Source organism: Acomys minous (genome assembly GCF_964271855.1).
Source record: "Acomys minous genome assembly, chromosome: 19".
NCBI lineage: Eukaryota > Metazoa > Chordata > Mammalia > Rodentia > Muridae > Acomys > Acomys minous.
The window spans coordinates 9,238,017-9,253,801 of NC_140499.1; the positions used below are offsets into that span (position 1 = coordinate 9,238,017).

At 47.5% G+C, this 15,785-nt stretch overlaps 1 protein-coding gene across 1 annotated transcript in view; it reads left to right on the forward strand.

The window, feature by feature from the left end:
- The window catches only part of SLC7A14 (solute carrier family 7 member 14), a 111,908-nt gene extending 96,771 nt beyond the window's left edge, over positions 1-15,137 (forward strand). Inside the window, exon 8 of the mRNA XM_084769102.1 lies at positions 8,194-15,137. Within this exon, the coding sequence (XP_084625228.1) occupies positions 8,194-8,519 (326 nt within the window). The 3' untranslated portion in view covers positions 8,520-15,137. The remainder of the gene's footprint in view (positions 1-8,193) is intronic.
- The last annotated feature ends 648 nt before the right edge of the window (positions 15,138-15,785 follow it).

Consider the following 15,785-nt stretch of genomic DNA (forward strand, 5'->3'; position numbering starts at 1 on the left):
TCACCGAGGAGACATTAAGCAGTCACGTGACTTCACATTAGCCCAACTGCAGCGCCGGGCATAGAGCCCCTCCCGTCCAGCCTGCTCTTCCTGGTCACACCGCATTAAACAAACCTCGGTGTTATTACAACCGACAGGGTTCATGGTGGTATGTAAAAAAAACAATGAGGAAGAGTTGGTGGGGATCGGGTGGGTGGGGTGTGCATCTTCTCGTTGCCAGTCCCCATTCCTGCATTGGCAAATGTCTGTTTTGGAAACCTGATCTCAGAGTAGTCAAAATAAAAGGCCCTTTGGGCATGACAGAGTGCCCTAGCTATCTTCTGCAGGCAGGCTTCCTGCTGGAAAGTGCACCCCAGGAGGAGGCTGCTCCACCCAGGCTGGAGTCAGGTGACCCACCTCTTTCCAGCCCGGGGCACAGAGCTACAGGCAAAGGACAAGGAACTCCCTTGGGACTCTAGAGATCAGAGGCCCAGAGTTCGAGCCGAGTTTGTGCCTGTGGAGTTGGCAGTCGGCTGTTACTGTTTACCACTGGTCCCTTTTCAGGGTTGAGTTTCCTTTTAGCTTCCCCACCCCCAAAGAACATAGGTGCCTGGGTGGGTACCTCACCCAGGCCTTGGCATCCTGTGCTGAGCTTGTCCAGGGTGGATCCACGTAAGTCGGTAAGTGTTTAGTTAGCTGGTGCCTGCGTGGGACAGGAACCTCCCTCGTGGCCCATCAAGAGCAGTGAGTGCCAGGGCTGCTTCAATGGCTCGCTTGTTGTGTAGTTCTTAACTTTTCTAGGCTGGCATTTGATACAATACTTATTTGTGAAGAGCGTAAGGTATCTTAAAGTGTCTTATTATATAAAGAAAGCCCACTCTTGGGTAGCCTGAACCTCCCCAGATATGTTCTCCACCGGAGAACTTGATCTGGAAAAAAACCCAAAGCTTCCCCCTTGACTATTTTCCTCCACTGATCCTGTCAAATGACACAAGGCCACTACCTTGCCAGAGACTGGTGCTCACCTTGAACCTGTTGTTGAGAGGCCAACAGGCCCCCTCCCTTACTACCGACTACTTCCTGACCTAGCTGCACCGGACACCCCACCAGGAGCCATTAACTGAGAAAACATCTCCAGCTTGGCTGCAGAGTCTCCAAGACCCTGTTACCTCACAAGCACCGCCTCCCTTCTGATCCTCTGTCACACCTGCCGGGAGGTAATTGACGACAGATTCAGTGCGTGCAGTTGGAAATCAGAAGCAGTGGAATCAAACATTCACGTAACGAAGCCTCCTGTTCACTAACTAGCAACCTTATTCTAAATATCCACACATACATAGCTTTAAACCTGTTGTGCTTATGAGAGAAAACATATTACCTTCCTCTTTCTGGGCTGGCTTATTCACTTAATACACTAATTGCCAGTTGTATCCAGTTTCTCACAAACGTCATGACTTCATTTTTTTTTTTACTGACTCTTTAAAAAAAAATGTATGTATACCAGATTTTCTTTATCCACTCATTTCTGGGTGGACCTCTCCTGATGGTCCATTTCCTGACTATTGTAATCAGTACAGCTATAAACACAGATTTTCGTGTGTCTCCTGTGGTATAATGAGTCCCTCAGGTATGTACCCGGGAGTGGTGTAGCTAGGTCATATATAATCCTATTTTTGGGTTTTTTTAAGGAACCTCATACTGACTGCCATAATGGCTGCACACACTTACATTTCTGCTGGCCATGAGGGTCCCTCACTCCCCACATCCTCGCCAGCACTGTTGTCATCTATTTTCTTAATGCTACTTGTTCTGACTGGAACGAAATGGAAACCTCAATGCAGTTTTAATTTGTGCTTCCATGCTGGATAATGATATTGAACACTTTCCCAAGTAATTCTTGGCTATTTCTGTATCTTCTTCTGCAAACTGTCTAGTCAGTTCATTAGCACATTTACTGACTGAATTATTTGGTGGTCTGAGGGCATCCTTCTGTAATTCCTTATATCTCCTAGTGTTAAGCCCCTTATAGTCAACAAAAATTTTCTCTGTTTCATGTAGCCACTTTAGATTTAAGCTTGGTTCCACTTCTGCCTTACGCCAATGACCAAACCCACCGTCACATGAAAAACCTTTGCAATCTATAACTGTTTTTAAAAAACACACACAGGATGCCAGTCTGGTAACAATCCTTAGTGAAAATGTCCCCCACAGTACTTAAAACAAGGATGGCATCATTAGAGTAAGTGAGAGGTCTCATAATGTGGAGAATTTTTGCCCCATGTGTATAGTAATATGAGGAATTTTTAATTCTGCTATAGAACAGCTAATATTTAAAATATTACTATTCTAGCTGTGCATATTGAAATATTTACAAACTGCCTAGAGAAGAGGAATTTGTTCCAATGTAATCAAGGGGAGGCAGGGCAGTGGGTGCAGGCAGTGAGTAAATATAGGGTTATTCTTTGCATTTCTGTGTATTTCTTAAAATACTGCAGGACACAGGGCTCACAATCTCTGGGCATGTGGCTCAGTGGTAGAACATTTGCCTAGTACGTTCAAAGTCCTAGATTCAACCCCCACTAGCACACACACAAAAATTACGTTCAAGAATGCAAAACTGCCTCCAACTGATGTCTACATCACCTGTGTTCCCCAAATCTCTCCTGGGAAGCGGAAGCAGGAAGAGATGTCAAAACCCTCTGAGTCAGGGCAAGGAGAAAGCTGGAAGGGTTGCTGTAGACCGTCTTGAGTGTGTGTGTGTGTGTGTGTGTGTGTGTGTGTGTGTGTATACGCGCGCACCTGCATGTGTGTATGCACATGTGTGTCTCTGTGTGTGTGTCTCTGTGTGTCAGGGCAAGGAGAAATCTGGAAGGGTTGCTGTAGACTATCTCAAGTGTGTGTGTGTGTGTGTGTGTGTGTGTGTGTGTGTGTGTGTGTGTATCTGTGTGTCTGTGTGTCTGTGTGTGTCTGTGTGTATGCGTGTGTGCGCGCGCGCGCACGCATGTGTGTGTCTGTGTGTCTGCGTCATCTGTGTCTATGTGCACACACATGAGGAGTGTATGTGGAAGCCAGAGGTTGACATACAGTGTCTTCCTTGGTTATTATCTACCTTAACTTTTATTATATTTTATATATGTATGTATTTGATATAACTCTCACTGAGCCTAGAGCTCACCAGTTTGTCTGCTTATCCACATCTCCAGTCCCTAATATCTTGTTTTTCCTATGCCACAGATTCTTTCCCTCCCTCTCTCTCTCTCTCTTTCTCACTCTGTCTCTCTGTGTGTGTCTCTCTGTCTTTCTCTCTCTCTCTTGTCTCTCTCTCTCTGTCTTTCTCTGTCTCTCTCTCTGTCTTTCTCTCTTTGTCTCTCTCTCTCTCTCTCTCTTTGTCTCTCTCTTCTGTCTCTGTTTCTGTGTGTGTGTGTCTCTCTCTCTCCCTCTCTCCTTCCTCTCTCCATCTCTCTTGCACACACACTAGTACCTAGATAGCATTTTGAGTTCCTGGACAGAGACCATGTGTACCTGGGCACACAGTGCTGTGCGAAGGATATTTTAAATGACTCAGGATTCCCAGAATTCCTGAGGCAGAAACTACCTTCTGCATAGTTCTCTAAGGCTGCTGAGAGGAGAAGCTGAAACACCAAGCCCCAGTCTCCACCCAGCAGGCCTTCAGCCGCTCTGTTTACTCCCTACACAAAGGCCTTGTTGATATGACAGATGGCAGCTCATGGTCTCTCTCTGTCCCTCCCTCTCTCCCTCCCTCCCTCCCTCGCCCTCATCACTTGTTCTCTGTTGCTTTGTCCTTTCTTCTCCTACCTTCCTTCTACCTTCTCCACACCAGTCTTCCTGAATTGACTCAAGAGCCAGGAGGGAAAAAAAAAAGCAGACAGAATATAAGATGCTAAAAGATGGTCCTGTCGGAGCAGGCTGCCTCAGTGCACCGCCTGTCACAACACATGTATTTGAAACATATACTGTCAAAGAGTAACAAGGCTTTGACAGTGTAGGGGGCCATGGCAAACGTGAAAAGACCCACTAACATACCTGTGGCAGGGATGTGTCACAAAGTACAGGCACACACATGCTCCTCCCAGGCCTGGCACTCCCAAGGAACACACTCAGACCTAAGTCTTACCGACTGTTTACTGCAGTAAGTCAGCTCGGGGAGGGAAGTGTGAAAGGCCTGGGTGTGCAGAAGACCAGAGCCGAGCAGGGCACCTAGTGTTCCCCAGCTTCTGCTGCTCCTGTAAAATGACGTCACTGCATCCATTGTTCACCTGTAGAGTCTTCTCTCTTCCTTCACTATCTGTGACGTTCGAGCAGCTACATCAAGCTCCCGTAACAGGAGTCTACCTGACACTCATATACCTGCTCTGGGAGAAAGGAAAGTGTGCAGGAGCAAATGTCAACCGGTAACTGAGTGGCACTGACCCTTCAGGGAGGCGAAGAAGTGACAGTAAGGGAAACAATGAACCACCTACAAATTAGTTATACAAGGGAGCTAAAAATAATAATAATAATAATAATAACAACAATAAGAGCCGGGCGTGGTGGCGCACACCTTTAGTCCCAGCACTCGGGAGGCAGAGGCAAGTGGATCACTGTGAGTTCGAGGCCAGCCTGGTCTACAAAGTGAGTCCAGGACAGCCAAGGCTACACAGAGAGACCCTGTCTCGAAAAAAAAAAAACTAATAATAATAATAATAATAATAATAATAATAATAATAATAATAATAACAATAAAGGGCTACTGTAAGAGGAGGAGGATCCAAGCCTGGGCACCTGCCTGCATGTCTAGGAGAAAACCAAACAACAGAGGTGTGCTGCTGATCCGATCTATCACGCCTGGCCGCTGCAATCCTGCCTTCCCAGGTCCACTTCAAACAGAGCGTGCTCTAGGCATGCACACGCTGGCCCTGTTAGAGGAACTTTGAATGGGAGTCTGGCTCCACACAAGTTATTACTCAATAACTGTCCTGCATAGCCACCTCCTCCCCCCCCCCACCCCACAACAATAAAAAGTCAAGATCTCCCATTTCCCCCCTCCCCCAGCCCCTGCTCCAAAAAGAGCAGGCTGCTATCAGAGCCCAGACATCAACATCTGCAACCGATTAACTCCAAGCTTTATTACCAATTAGGACCCTAAATCTCTGTTTGCTTTGGCACCTGAGAAGTTAATTTCACTGGGGGGGGGGGGGGGCTGGAAGGGCCAGGGGAAAGTCATTTGAGACAAGTGGGTGCGTGGGGGGGGGGCTTGAGGGCAGGGGGAGGGGGTTGGAGATCCAAGCTTAAAGAGACACACTTCAGATTCAAGAGGGAGCCGAAGTTCTCAAGGGCCAGAGCAGAAAGCTGGCCAGCCTTGCCTTCTGAGAGAACAGCTGAGCACATCTGATCCCCAAGTTGCTCAGTGCTCAGTCTGACTCTCAGGTCAGGGGTTGTTTTTGTTTGAGGTGTGTGTGTATGTGTGTGTGTGTGTGTGTAGTGCACTGAGTGTGTGTGTAATATATGCACACATATGTGTTTGACTGTTCACATCTCTGCAAGAGCATTCAGGGCCCAGCAGAGGATATGTAGGGCCCTCCTCTGTCACTGTCCACCGTGTTCACATGAGACAGGGTCTCTGACGGAACTCCAAGACAGGCTTGTAAGCAGAAAACCCAGCAATCCTCCTGTCTCTGCCCCTACCACCATGCCAGCTCAGCAAGGTTACGGCACATGCAGGGCCACTGCTTTTTTTTTTTTTTTTAATGTGAGTGCTGAGATGCCAACTTGGGTCTCATGTCTGTGTAGCAGGCACTCTTGCCCACTGAGCAAGCCCTGCTTCCCACAGTTTACAGACCAGAAGGCTGACGAGGTAAATCATAGGTCCAAGGTTACCTTTGTAAGAGTAATGGAGACTGGATTTAAACCCAGACCCCATATTCTTTTTTTTTTTTTAATTTTTAATGTATTCACTTTTACATTCCAAATGTAGCCTCCTCCCTTGTCTCTTCCCAACTCCACCCTCCCTCTTCCCCACCCCCATGCCCCTCCCCTAGTCCTCAGACAGGGGAAGCCCTCCTCCCCCACCAACTGACCTCGGCCTATCAAGACTCATCAGGACTTACCTGCATCCTCTTCCCCTGTGGCCTGGTAAGGCCCCTTGCCAGGGGGAAGTGCAGATCCCACATTCCTATAATAGTGCCCTCTCACTGTGACACTAATTCTTGCCTTCCCAGACCCTGAGTCTCAAGGGCTTTTCATGTTGAAAAAGGAGGCTAATATGCTGCTCATAAATACAGAAGAGAAACAGCCGTTCGGATTCTGTGTTGTAGCAGGAGGATGAGGTTCCTTTGCTTGGAGTAAGGTCAACGCAGAGACCTGGGACTTGTGCTCATCAGGAAGTGCGGTTCATTCATTTCACAAACATTAAAGGACCAGTTTTCAGCCAAGACTATAAACCACCCAGTGCAGATGATCACATGACGGATGTTGTAAGGGCCATAAGACCACGACGTAGTCCAGAAGCCCACAGTGAAAAAAGAAGCAGCTTAGCTGGGGGGCGACAGGGGGGCAGGACACGACTCCTGGTGGGTTTGGCAGAAGCATTACGTGCAGGAAAGACAAATCTGTAACTAAAGTACCTACTCCAGTAAAGACAAAGGGCTGTCCTTCCCGAGGAGGAAGTGGTCCAATGTAGTCAGCCTGCCACCAGGTGTCTAGCTGGTCACCCCGGGGAATGGTGCCACATCTGGGGCTCTCTGTTGATCTCTGCTGCTGGCGGAGCTGGCACTCGGCAGCAGCTGTGGCCAGGTCAGCCTTGGTGAGTGGACGGACGTCCATGTTGTGGAGCCCAGGCATAACTCCCATCTCCACCACCATGGCTGCTCTGTTCATGGGCCCACTGGGCAATGGCAGGATGGCTGGGCAAAGAGGCTGGCTGGCCACAGAACGGGTCATCATCTATCTACTTGTTATTGAACAGCCTCAGCTGACGTCACGTTTAGATGAGTGTTTACGTGGGACAAAAATGTTTTCACATCCTTCACCCATTTGCAGGGTGAACATACTTCTTGCCAAGATGTCATCTTTCTAACCGCTTTTCCAATCATGCTCGTTCTCAATCTCTGCATCCAGCTACAGCCCATGAATCAGTGATCAGTCGCACGTCCAGATCCACAGGCAGCACGCAGAGCGAGCGAGTCACTGGGCCTGGCTTGAGCTTTTGAAACCTCAAAGCCCACACCCAGTGACGCACTTCCTCCGATAAGGCCCCGCCCCCTAACACTTTCAAACAGTGCCGCTCCCTGGTGGCCAAGCCTTCAAATCTGTGAGCCTGTGGGGGGCGTTCTCATCCTAACGCCCACAGGACTGCACCACTGATCTGTCGGTACTAACAGGGGCAGAAGATGCAAGTTCCTGGCCTTAGCTCTGTGAGAGCAATGATGGGAGGGAGATGAGGGCTAAGGTGACTGAAAGGGGCAGACGCTGTCTCAAGAGGCAGCTAATGCTGACCTACAGCTAAAAGCTGACCCCTAGGAAGGCAAGGACACTGCCTCAGGCACCTTGGCAGAAGCTGTAAATGCAGGCTGCGTTAGGCAAAACTTCTCCTCAACTTACTCTGCTTTTTCTGTTACTGTTTCCCTTCCCTGAGGCAGCATCTTATCGCTCTGGCCTTGAACTCCCATCCTCCTCTCTCAGCCTCCCCAGAGCTAGGATTACAGATAACACACACACACACACACACACACACACACACACACACACACACACACTGAGATTTTTGTGGGTATGCATTTGGGCATGGAGGCCATGCTTGTTGGTGTTTGTACCTGCGTATTTGGAAGCCAGAGGTCACCTCAGGTGGCTTCCCTCAGGAGTCATTTACCTTATATTTGAGACAGGGTCTTTCACTGGGACCAGGGACGCAGCAGTTTAGCTAGGGTGGCTGGCCAGTGGGTCCCAGCCATCTGCTTGATGCCGCCCACCTAGAGCTTTGATTATTAGCCAGGACTGCCATAAGGGGCAGGGGTTGAGGGCGATGGGGGGGGGGGGGGAAGAGGTGTGGACTCTGGGGTTGGAAAGAGCATTTAATTCAAGTCTTTCCAAAACCCCATAGACCTAAGAACGTACACCACGCCAGCCCTGGTCAAGTGTAATCTTCCCCAGCCGCCCCAGGGATTCTAAAGCAGCTGCTTACTCTTTTGTGCTTTCCCCCTCCCCCACCCCAAACAGGGATGCTCATTTATTTCGGGTATGGCATCTGGAACAGCACCCTGGAAATCAGCGCCCGAGAACAGGCCCTGCACCAAAGCACATACCAGCGCTACGATGTGGACGACCCCTTTTCCGTGGAGGAGGGCTTCTCCTACGCCACTGAGGCCGAGAGCCAGGAGGACTGGGGCGGGCCAGCTGAGGACAAAGGCTTCTATTACCAACAGATGCCAGACGCGAAGGCAAGCAGCCGGACGACGAGCAGCAAAGCGAAAAGCAAAAGCAAACACAAACAGAACTCAGAGGCCCTGATTGCAAATGACGAGTTAGATTGCTCTCCGGAGTAAGGAGAGCGCAGGAGCGGAGAGAGGGTGGTTTCTCAGTAAATCAGCCTGTGTGGTAGAAGGTGGAAACTTCTTCCAACTCATTTCACAAAACCCAGCCTTCCCCGAGGCCCATCTCCCAGGCATAACCTGTCATTTGCTATTTTTGCTGTTCAGGGGAATTCTGTTGAAGGGTTTTACCCGGGGGCCCCTTAACTGGCCCTCTTGTTTTAAAAAAAAAATCACAATCAAAAGACTACATGAAATTCTATGTTAGTGAGACATCCCAGCCATTGGCAGCAAATGTTTGCTTTGCAGGATGGATCTTAGTGCTTCTGACTAGGACTGGAGGGACCTTCCTCTGACCTTACTGAGACTACAGGCCCTCCGAGGGGAGCCACAAAGGTGGCTGCAGGTGCCAGGCAGCCAGCTGTCCAGCCCCGGCCAGAGTAGAGCTGGGGGGCTACTCCCAGGTCAGTAGGTCAAGCTGTTTCAGGACTTTCTCAGTCAGCAACCCTGTGTCCTTACAATCTCCACAACTAACCATGGAGGAGGCCCACTTTCTCCTTAGTCACCCAAGTTCTTACAGTTTCCAAACTACAACTTTAGGGTCCAGAAAAGATAGGCGACTCTGAGACCATCTCCCCCATAAAGCATCCACGGAAATACAACAGAATAGTAAGAGGCACCATCAAAACTCAAGGGGGGCGGGGGGAGCTTAAATAGCCATCTCTTGCAGAGGTCAGAAAGGTATTGGCAGCAATAAGCTGTCCCTTGTACCAGCCTCTGAGCTCCTGCTGATACCGAGAAAGGGCAGAGGTGAGGGTGACGCCATGCCTCCGCTATGCCTGGAAGAAGTAGGCTATTTGTTTTATAATCAGATAAAGGTCTTTGCCAGAAGAGGCGATCCAGCCACCGAGATCACGTTGCAACCCCTGCTTCATATTTCTAAAATTATAAACTCTGCAGGGTTTTATTTTTTGGTTTTGGTTTTTGTTTTTTGTTTGTTTGGGGTTTTTTGTTTGTTTGTTTGTTTGTTGTTGTTTTTTAGGTAGGCAACCACTTGACTGGCCGTTGCTGCTTTGAGAACAGTACCTGTGGAAGGCCAGGTACTTAGGTCCTCAAGCTCAGAGAGATCACATTCCCAGCTGGACCCCGCTCCTCTGGAATAGCTCACTTGTATTTTTCCTGTTATTTCCCAAAGTACTTCCGCTGAGGCCCAGAGAAATGCCACCTGGTGAGGCTTAAGTGTAGGCCACCGAGGGGATTCTTAAAAGACTTTTCTCCAAAGCAGGATAGATGAATTGCGACAGGAACAATATGAGTTATGTCCCCTCCCCCTGATAGCCGTGGCTTCTGTGGCCCCCGTGACGTGTGCACGCACGCATATGAAGACAACTTTCCTCATGCTAAGGGTTTTTTTTTTAGAATTTTCTGGAAAAAAAAGGCAAAAGGACAAATTCCTTGCCCTCTTTTCCTCTGTTTTTATCATCTGCCAAAAATTCTCCTGAGTATCAACTTACATTCACATCTTTTCTTTCCTAAAGTCTGAAGCCCACGCTTTCTTGGCATGTACTACAGTTACAGAGAGAAGGTATGGTTTCTGTTGAGCTGGCTCACTGAAATACACCAATGGCTAAGTGGTGGGCAAGAGGAGACCTGTAATCTCCACCCTTGGAGCTTACAATACAGGGAGGTGCAGCACTGGAGCCCCAAGACCAATGCAAGAGGTTTCAACATAACAGATAAAGAGCAGTTGACATCATTTTTTAAGACAATGCTTTTAGATTAATTGCATACCATGCTCCTAGCCAGTGTATGCCATCGCATCCGAATAACTACATTTTTTAGATCATGCTTATCATGCCACATATTAATTATGTGGAACCCTGGCTTCCAGTTTTCATTGTATCGTTTTATGTAATGTCTGGCAAAACTGTTTCTTCTTGCCTAAACCTAACCATCATGCTGCAGTGCCTGGCCTGTGACAAGTCACTTGGAGAGTTCACTGTAACCCAGTGAGGAGTCACGGTTTGTTAAAACTAAAACTGGTTCAGGATGCAAGAAATCTGCCTAGTGACGTAGCAGCCATTAAGCTGGATCCACATCTAGATAGATGGGTGACGTTCTCTTCCTTAGATATGCTTAGGAGAAATGTGGGTACAAAGTGAACAAATCTTAGTGAGGGTGGAAAGTTTGCTGAGCATGTTTAGGTGTAAAGTAGCGATGGTCTGGTGGCAGGTGTGTGCAGTTTCTGCAGCTTAAGAAGAAAGAGCACCAGCTTTAGAAGTTGACACCCTTGGTGTTGAATCTGCCCAGCCAATGAATTGGTCTCATTTCGGAAGCCATTTTTCTCAATCAGCAGCTTTGGATGTTTTTCAGATTTGCTCTCTTCACTTTCCTAAGATTGTTGTGGTCATCTTCTTGACTATCTTGTTGTTTTGGTTTTTTTTTTTAATACGATTTGTAAGGTTTTCTCAGGTGTGTAGCATGTTTTTATCATGTTTCTCAGCTCCTATGAAAGAGCCCCAGGTTTCACAAGAAGGTTTTCAAATACCATCAGCCATTACAATGACAATGTGAGGGTTTTCCTAACACATCTGAACATTGTATTTGTGAGACTGCATTAAAAGAAGATCACTTTAGAAATATTTATCTTAGGAAAACTCTTGGTGGGGCACCAGTGTGCATGGAGCCAATAATTTAATATTTTTGTATTTTATTTATTTATCAGTACTGTGCTATTAAAACACCTGTGCTCCAAAGCAAAGAGAAGAACACTATCAAAACAGAGGGAGAAAGAGCAGCACAAAGCCAGAGGTGTGTGTAGTGCATACCTGCAGAACTCTCAAGGGCTTTGCTACACTTTCCAATGAAGAGCATCTTAAAAAGTAACAGACTTAGCTGGGCAGTGGTGGCACATGCCTTTAATCCCAACACTTGAGAGGCAGAAGCAGGTGGATCTCTGTGAGTTTGAGGCCAGCCTGGTCTACAAAGCAAGGACAACCAGGGCTACACAGAGAAACCCTGTCTCGAGAAAACAAAAACAAAACAAAACAAAACAAAAAACGAATGACAACCATCCGTGCAGTATGATTAAAAATAAGTCTTTCTCCCATGAGGGCAGAGTATTTAAATAGCACAGGCCACTTAAGTCCACAGAGAAGCTTTGAACCTACATTTCACCAGCTGCACATGCCTGATGGATGCTGGGTGGTGGCAGTGGCGGCAGCGGTGGCAGCTCCCACCTTTAATCTCAGCACTTGGAGGCAGAGGCAGGCAGAGCTCTGAGTTTGAGGCCAGGCTCATCTACAGAGTGGGTAACAGGACAAGCAGGGCTGCACAGAGAATCCTATCTTGAAAGGAAAAATAAGAAAAGAAATATCGTACAATGTGGCATGGAAAATGTGAGCAAATGAATGAAACAGAGGAAAATAAACTATGTATTCAACAGTCCTAGAGCACCTGCTGTGTGCTATGGCATATTCTAATGCCATAATCAGCGAAAGGTTCGCCTCTTAATAAATAACATCTATAGGGCTGGCCAGACACCTCAAAGTGAGGCTCAAAGGCTTCCTCACTTCCGTTTGATCCTTGGAGCCTAAATATGGAAAGAAAGAAGAAGTGACTCCACATAATTGTTCTCTGACTTCCACGTGGGTGCTCTGGAACACACACACACACACACACACACACACACCAGGCATGCACATGCAGTAATCATAAACAAAATTCTTTGAGGAAATTGAATATATTTAAAATATTATTGAAGATAGCAGATAAATGAATATGATAACATGTTGTTCTGGCTCCAATGTGGAAAAGACCTCCACGCGATGAAAACCTCACGGGACACAGTATCCACACACAGCCGTGGAAGGAGCCGAGTCTTAACAAGGCAGAAATGGAAAAGGACGCCTAAGATGCAGACTGACTGCGCACTGTCCTCTGGGTGGTTTATTCTTTGCTTTCCTCCGGGAGAAGTAAGGAGCCGGCTTGACTGGGCCTCTAATTGATGTGTGATTCACATGTGTCACAATAAGAGTAATGCCAGGTCTCCAGTGACAAGCCCACAGGTCCTCCGTGGGTGGGGAATGCTTGGGGAGTGAGTCAGGCAGGGCGATGGCAGCACTGGCCAGGCAAGGAGCAAACAGGTCACATACACACTCAGAGTTCACTTAACATAGCGGGAAAAAAATTCCAAACTCAAAGCAGTGCACAGCACTCTCTTCTTTCTCAGATTCCATGTTAGGAGGCATAGAATCTTCTAACATGCAGACACACAGCAACACGCTTTTTTTTTTCCACAACAGTTCTCAGCAATTCCTTTCAGTGCCCAAATCTAACGACAACTTACATCATGTATCCTGAATAGTAAGGCCTCCCTCCTCTCCTAGCCTGACTCAAGTTGAGCACTAGGCTGCTTTAAACGACAGAGAGGTCCGGCTTGTCTCTTGGTGAGAGTCAGTGCTGTGCCTCCGTGCTGGTCGAAATGCTATTCAGTCGCTAGAAAGAAAGAAGACTCAGAAAAAAAAAATGTGTTCTTTGCTAAAAAAAAAAAAAAGGCTTGAGTAACTCAACACCCTTCAAATTGTGCTTGTTGGAAACCACATCACCAGACACTCCCTCGTCTAAATGTATAAGATCATAAATAGAATTTCCATCTGTCTGAGTAGCCACCTGAGATACTGGGGCAAAGCAGAGTCCCGTTTGCCATGGGTTTTTACCAGGGGTGGGGGAGGGGGGCCTGGGACCTGGCCGCGAGTTTGTCTGCCTGTACATCTCATGTTCTGAAGGCAGAGTTCAGTTCAGGGCATCCTGGGGACCAGTGGTCCACTCTCTTAGGCTTCAGCATCCACATAGGAAGAGGGCTAGAGAATTCCCGCTGTTTCCTGTGGAGAGGACTAAGGAGGAGAAAAACAAGGAAAGGGGGCCTCACAGGGCTGGTGGGACCATGGCAGAGTCCACAGTTTCAGTTAACCTTAGTCCCGGCTAGAAACAGCATCCCAACCTACAGTCTCCACACCAGCAGCCCAGAGGCTGTCTCCTCCCAGGCCTGTTGCTCAACTTTTAGTTGGAATGTTGACAGGCAGTAAAAAAAAAGCCCCTGCCTATCTTGTGTACCACTTTACTGTCCCTAAGACTTTAAAGACCCTCTCTCATTGGCTTTTGCTTTTCTTTCCCACAAAAGCCACTTCTTTTCTGAAATGCCTTCCTCATCTCATCGCCTTCCTCGCTCTGCTCACACCTCTCGAGTCATTCTGAAAGGCGTAGGCGCCCGCCTTTTGCCAAAATTACTTCTCCAACAAATATGGACTGTGAATGTGATGGTATGGCTCCGTGCTTAAGAGCACCTGCTGCTCTTCCAGAGGACCTGAGTTTGATTCCCAGCATGCACATGGTGGCTCAGAACAGCCCGATGCCCTCTTCCGTCCTCCATGGGCACCGAATCCATGTGCATGTCCTCACACACAGTCACATAGACATCATTTTTTTTTTAATAAAAATAATTCTTTGAAGAAATATGGGGTGTCCACTTTTCCTGCTTAAATCCCCAAAGGGATTAGTGGAAATTGAAAGTCCATCAGAAATGTGTATGTGTTCTGCCATCTCAGCTAGAATCGTGCTTAAATCATGCATCCACACTCTACGTGCGTGGAATTACACAGCCCAAAGGAGATTTCCACAATGACACCTAGGCTTGACGCCTCCGGACCACAGGTGGCTCTGATCTCTTACTCTTTAAGAACATTTAGTGCATGTCGGTTCCCATAAAGAAGAAACCTAACGTTCTGTCAGAACCAGCAAATGGGCAGCCTGCATTTTTATGTTAAGGACTTCCTCTGTGCTCTTTTTTTTTGTTTCTGTTCAGCTTTCTTGGCATTAACACTAGTGGCATTGGCTGAAGGAAACTGGGGTCGTGTGGGTTTTGCCAGAAGTGCAGACTCTGAAGGGCTGTGTCCGTTCTGGGATTGGGATGACAGCCTGGTCCCAGACATACAGAGGGCGCTTGGCAGTGGCCAGTGTGCTGGCCATGTTCACAGTCATAAAGTTGAGAGTTCACATTGGAAATCGTAAGCACCCACTTTCCAAAGCATAGACACTGTTAATGTTGTAAAAAGCACCTATAAATACCTCAACTCTCTGGGCTGAGAAGAGGAGCGGCAGGCTTCCGAGAGAGCGGTTGACATGCGTTCCATGTGGTCACACCATCAGGACCCTGCATTCTAGCTTTGCTCACTGTGGAGAAGTAACATGACCATTCAGTTCCTATCCCAAAGTTACAAGTGCAACCTGTAAATTTCATGAACGTGTTTCAGTTTCGTTTGGTCCCTTCAAAAGTGCAACTTGCGTTTGCAGATGGTGATTTCTGGTGTGTTCTCTGCTACCTTTCTTTTTCTGTACGAAGTTGCTGTATTGTTAATGTGTGTTCGTTTTGTGGTTTTTAATTCCCATTGGTGCACTGTACAATGGGGTGTTGTAATGTACCATGAAGAAGAGATAATATTGCAGATGTACTACAAAGTGTGTTTTATTTTCAAATGACTGTGGTGTTGACAATATTTTGATTTATCAAAATAACTAAGGGAAAGTTATAAATTTACCAAAATGTGTATATTTTAATAAATGCATAAAGCTTTATTGTGTGCCTTTACATTTAAATTTTTCGTTATTAAAAAAAAGTCGGAAACAAAACTGCCTTGCTGTTAAATATTCATAGTAATATAAAGCTTCTGCTCAGAAAGCTGCCAGAGGGAGAGGGGAGAAACAGGAGCAACATTCATTTTCAGCATCAAAAAAAAAAATTTTTTTTTTTCGGTTTTTCGAGACAGGGTCTCTCTGTGTTGCCTTGGCTGTCCTGGACTCACTTTGTAGACCAGGCTGGCCTCAAACAAAGGGGTGTGCCACCACGACCAGCCTCAAAATATTTTTTTTAAATCACAGCTTATCAGCTAATAAACATAAACGGGCATAATGTCAGGACAGCGCATCCTTTTCTAGTCACCTTTCTCCTTGGAGGATGGTCCAGAGTCTCCACTCCAAGAGAGCCTTCCTCTCTTGGGGTCTGGGTCTCTGCTCATGGCAGCCTCCTTTACTGCCCCACCCCAGCACAGTGCCACAGCCCCCACCCCACCCCAGTGCCACAGCCCTCACCCCACCCCACCACAGTGCCACAGCCCCCACCCCACCCCAGTGCCACAGCCCTCACCCCACCCCAGTGCCACAGCCCCCACCCCACCCCAGTGCCACAGCCCCCACCACACCACAGTGCCACAGCCCCCACCACAC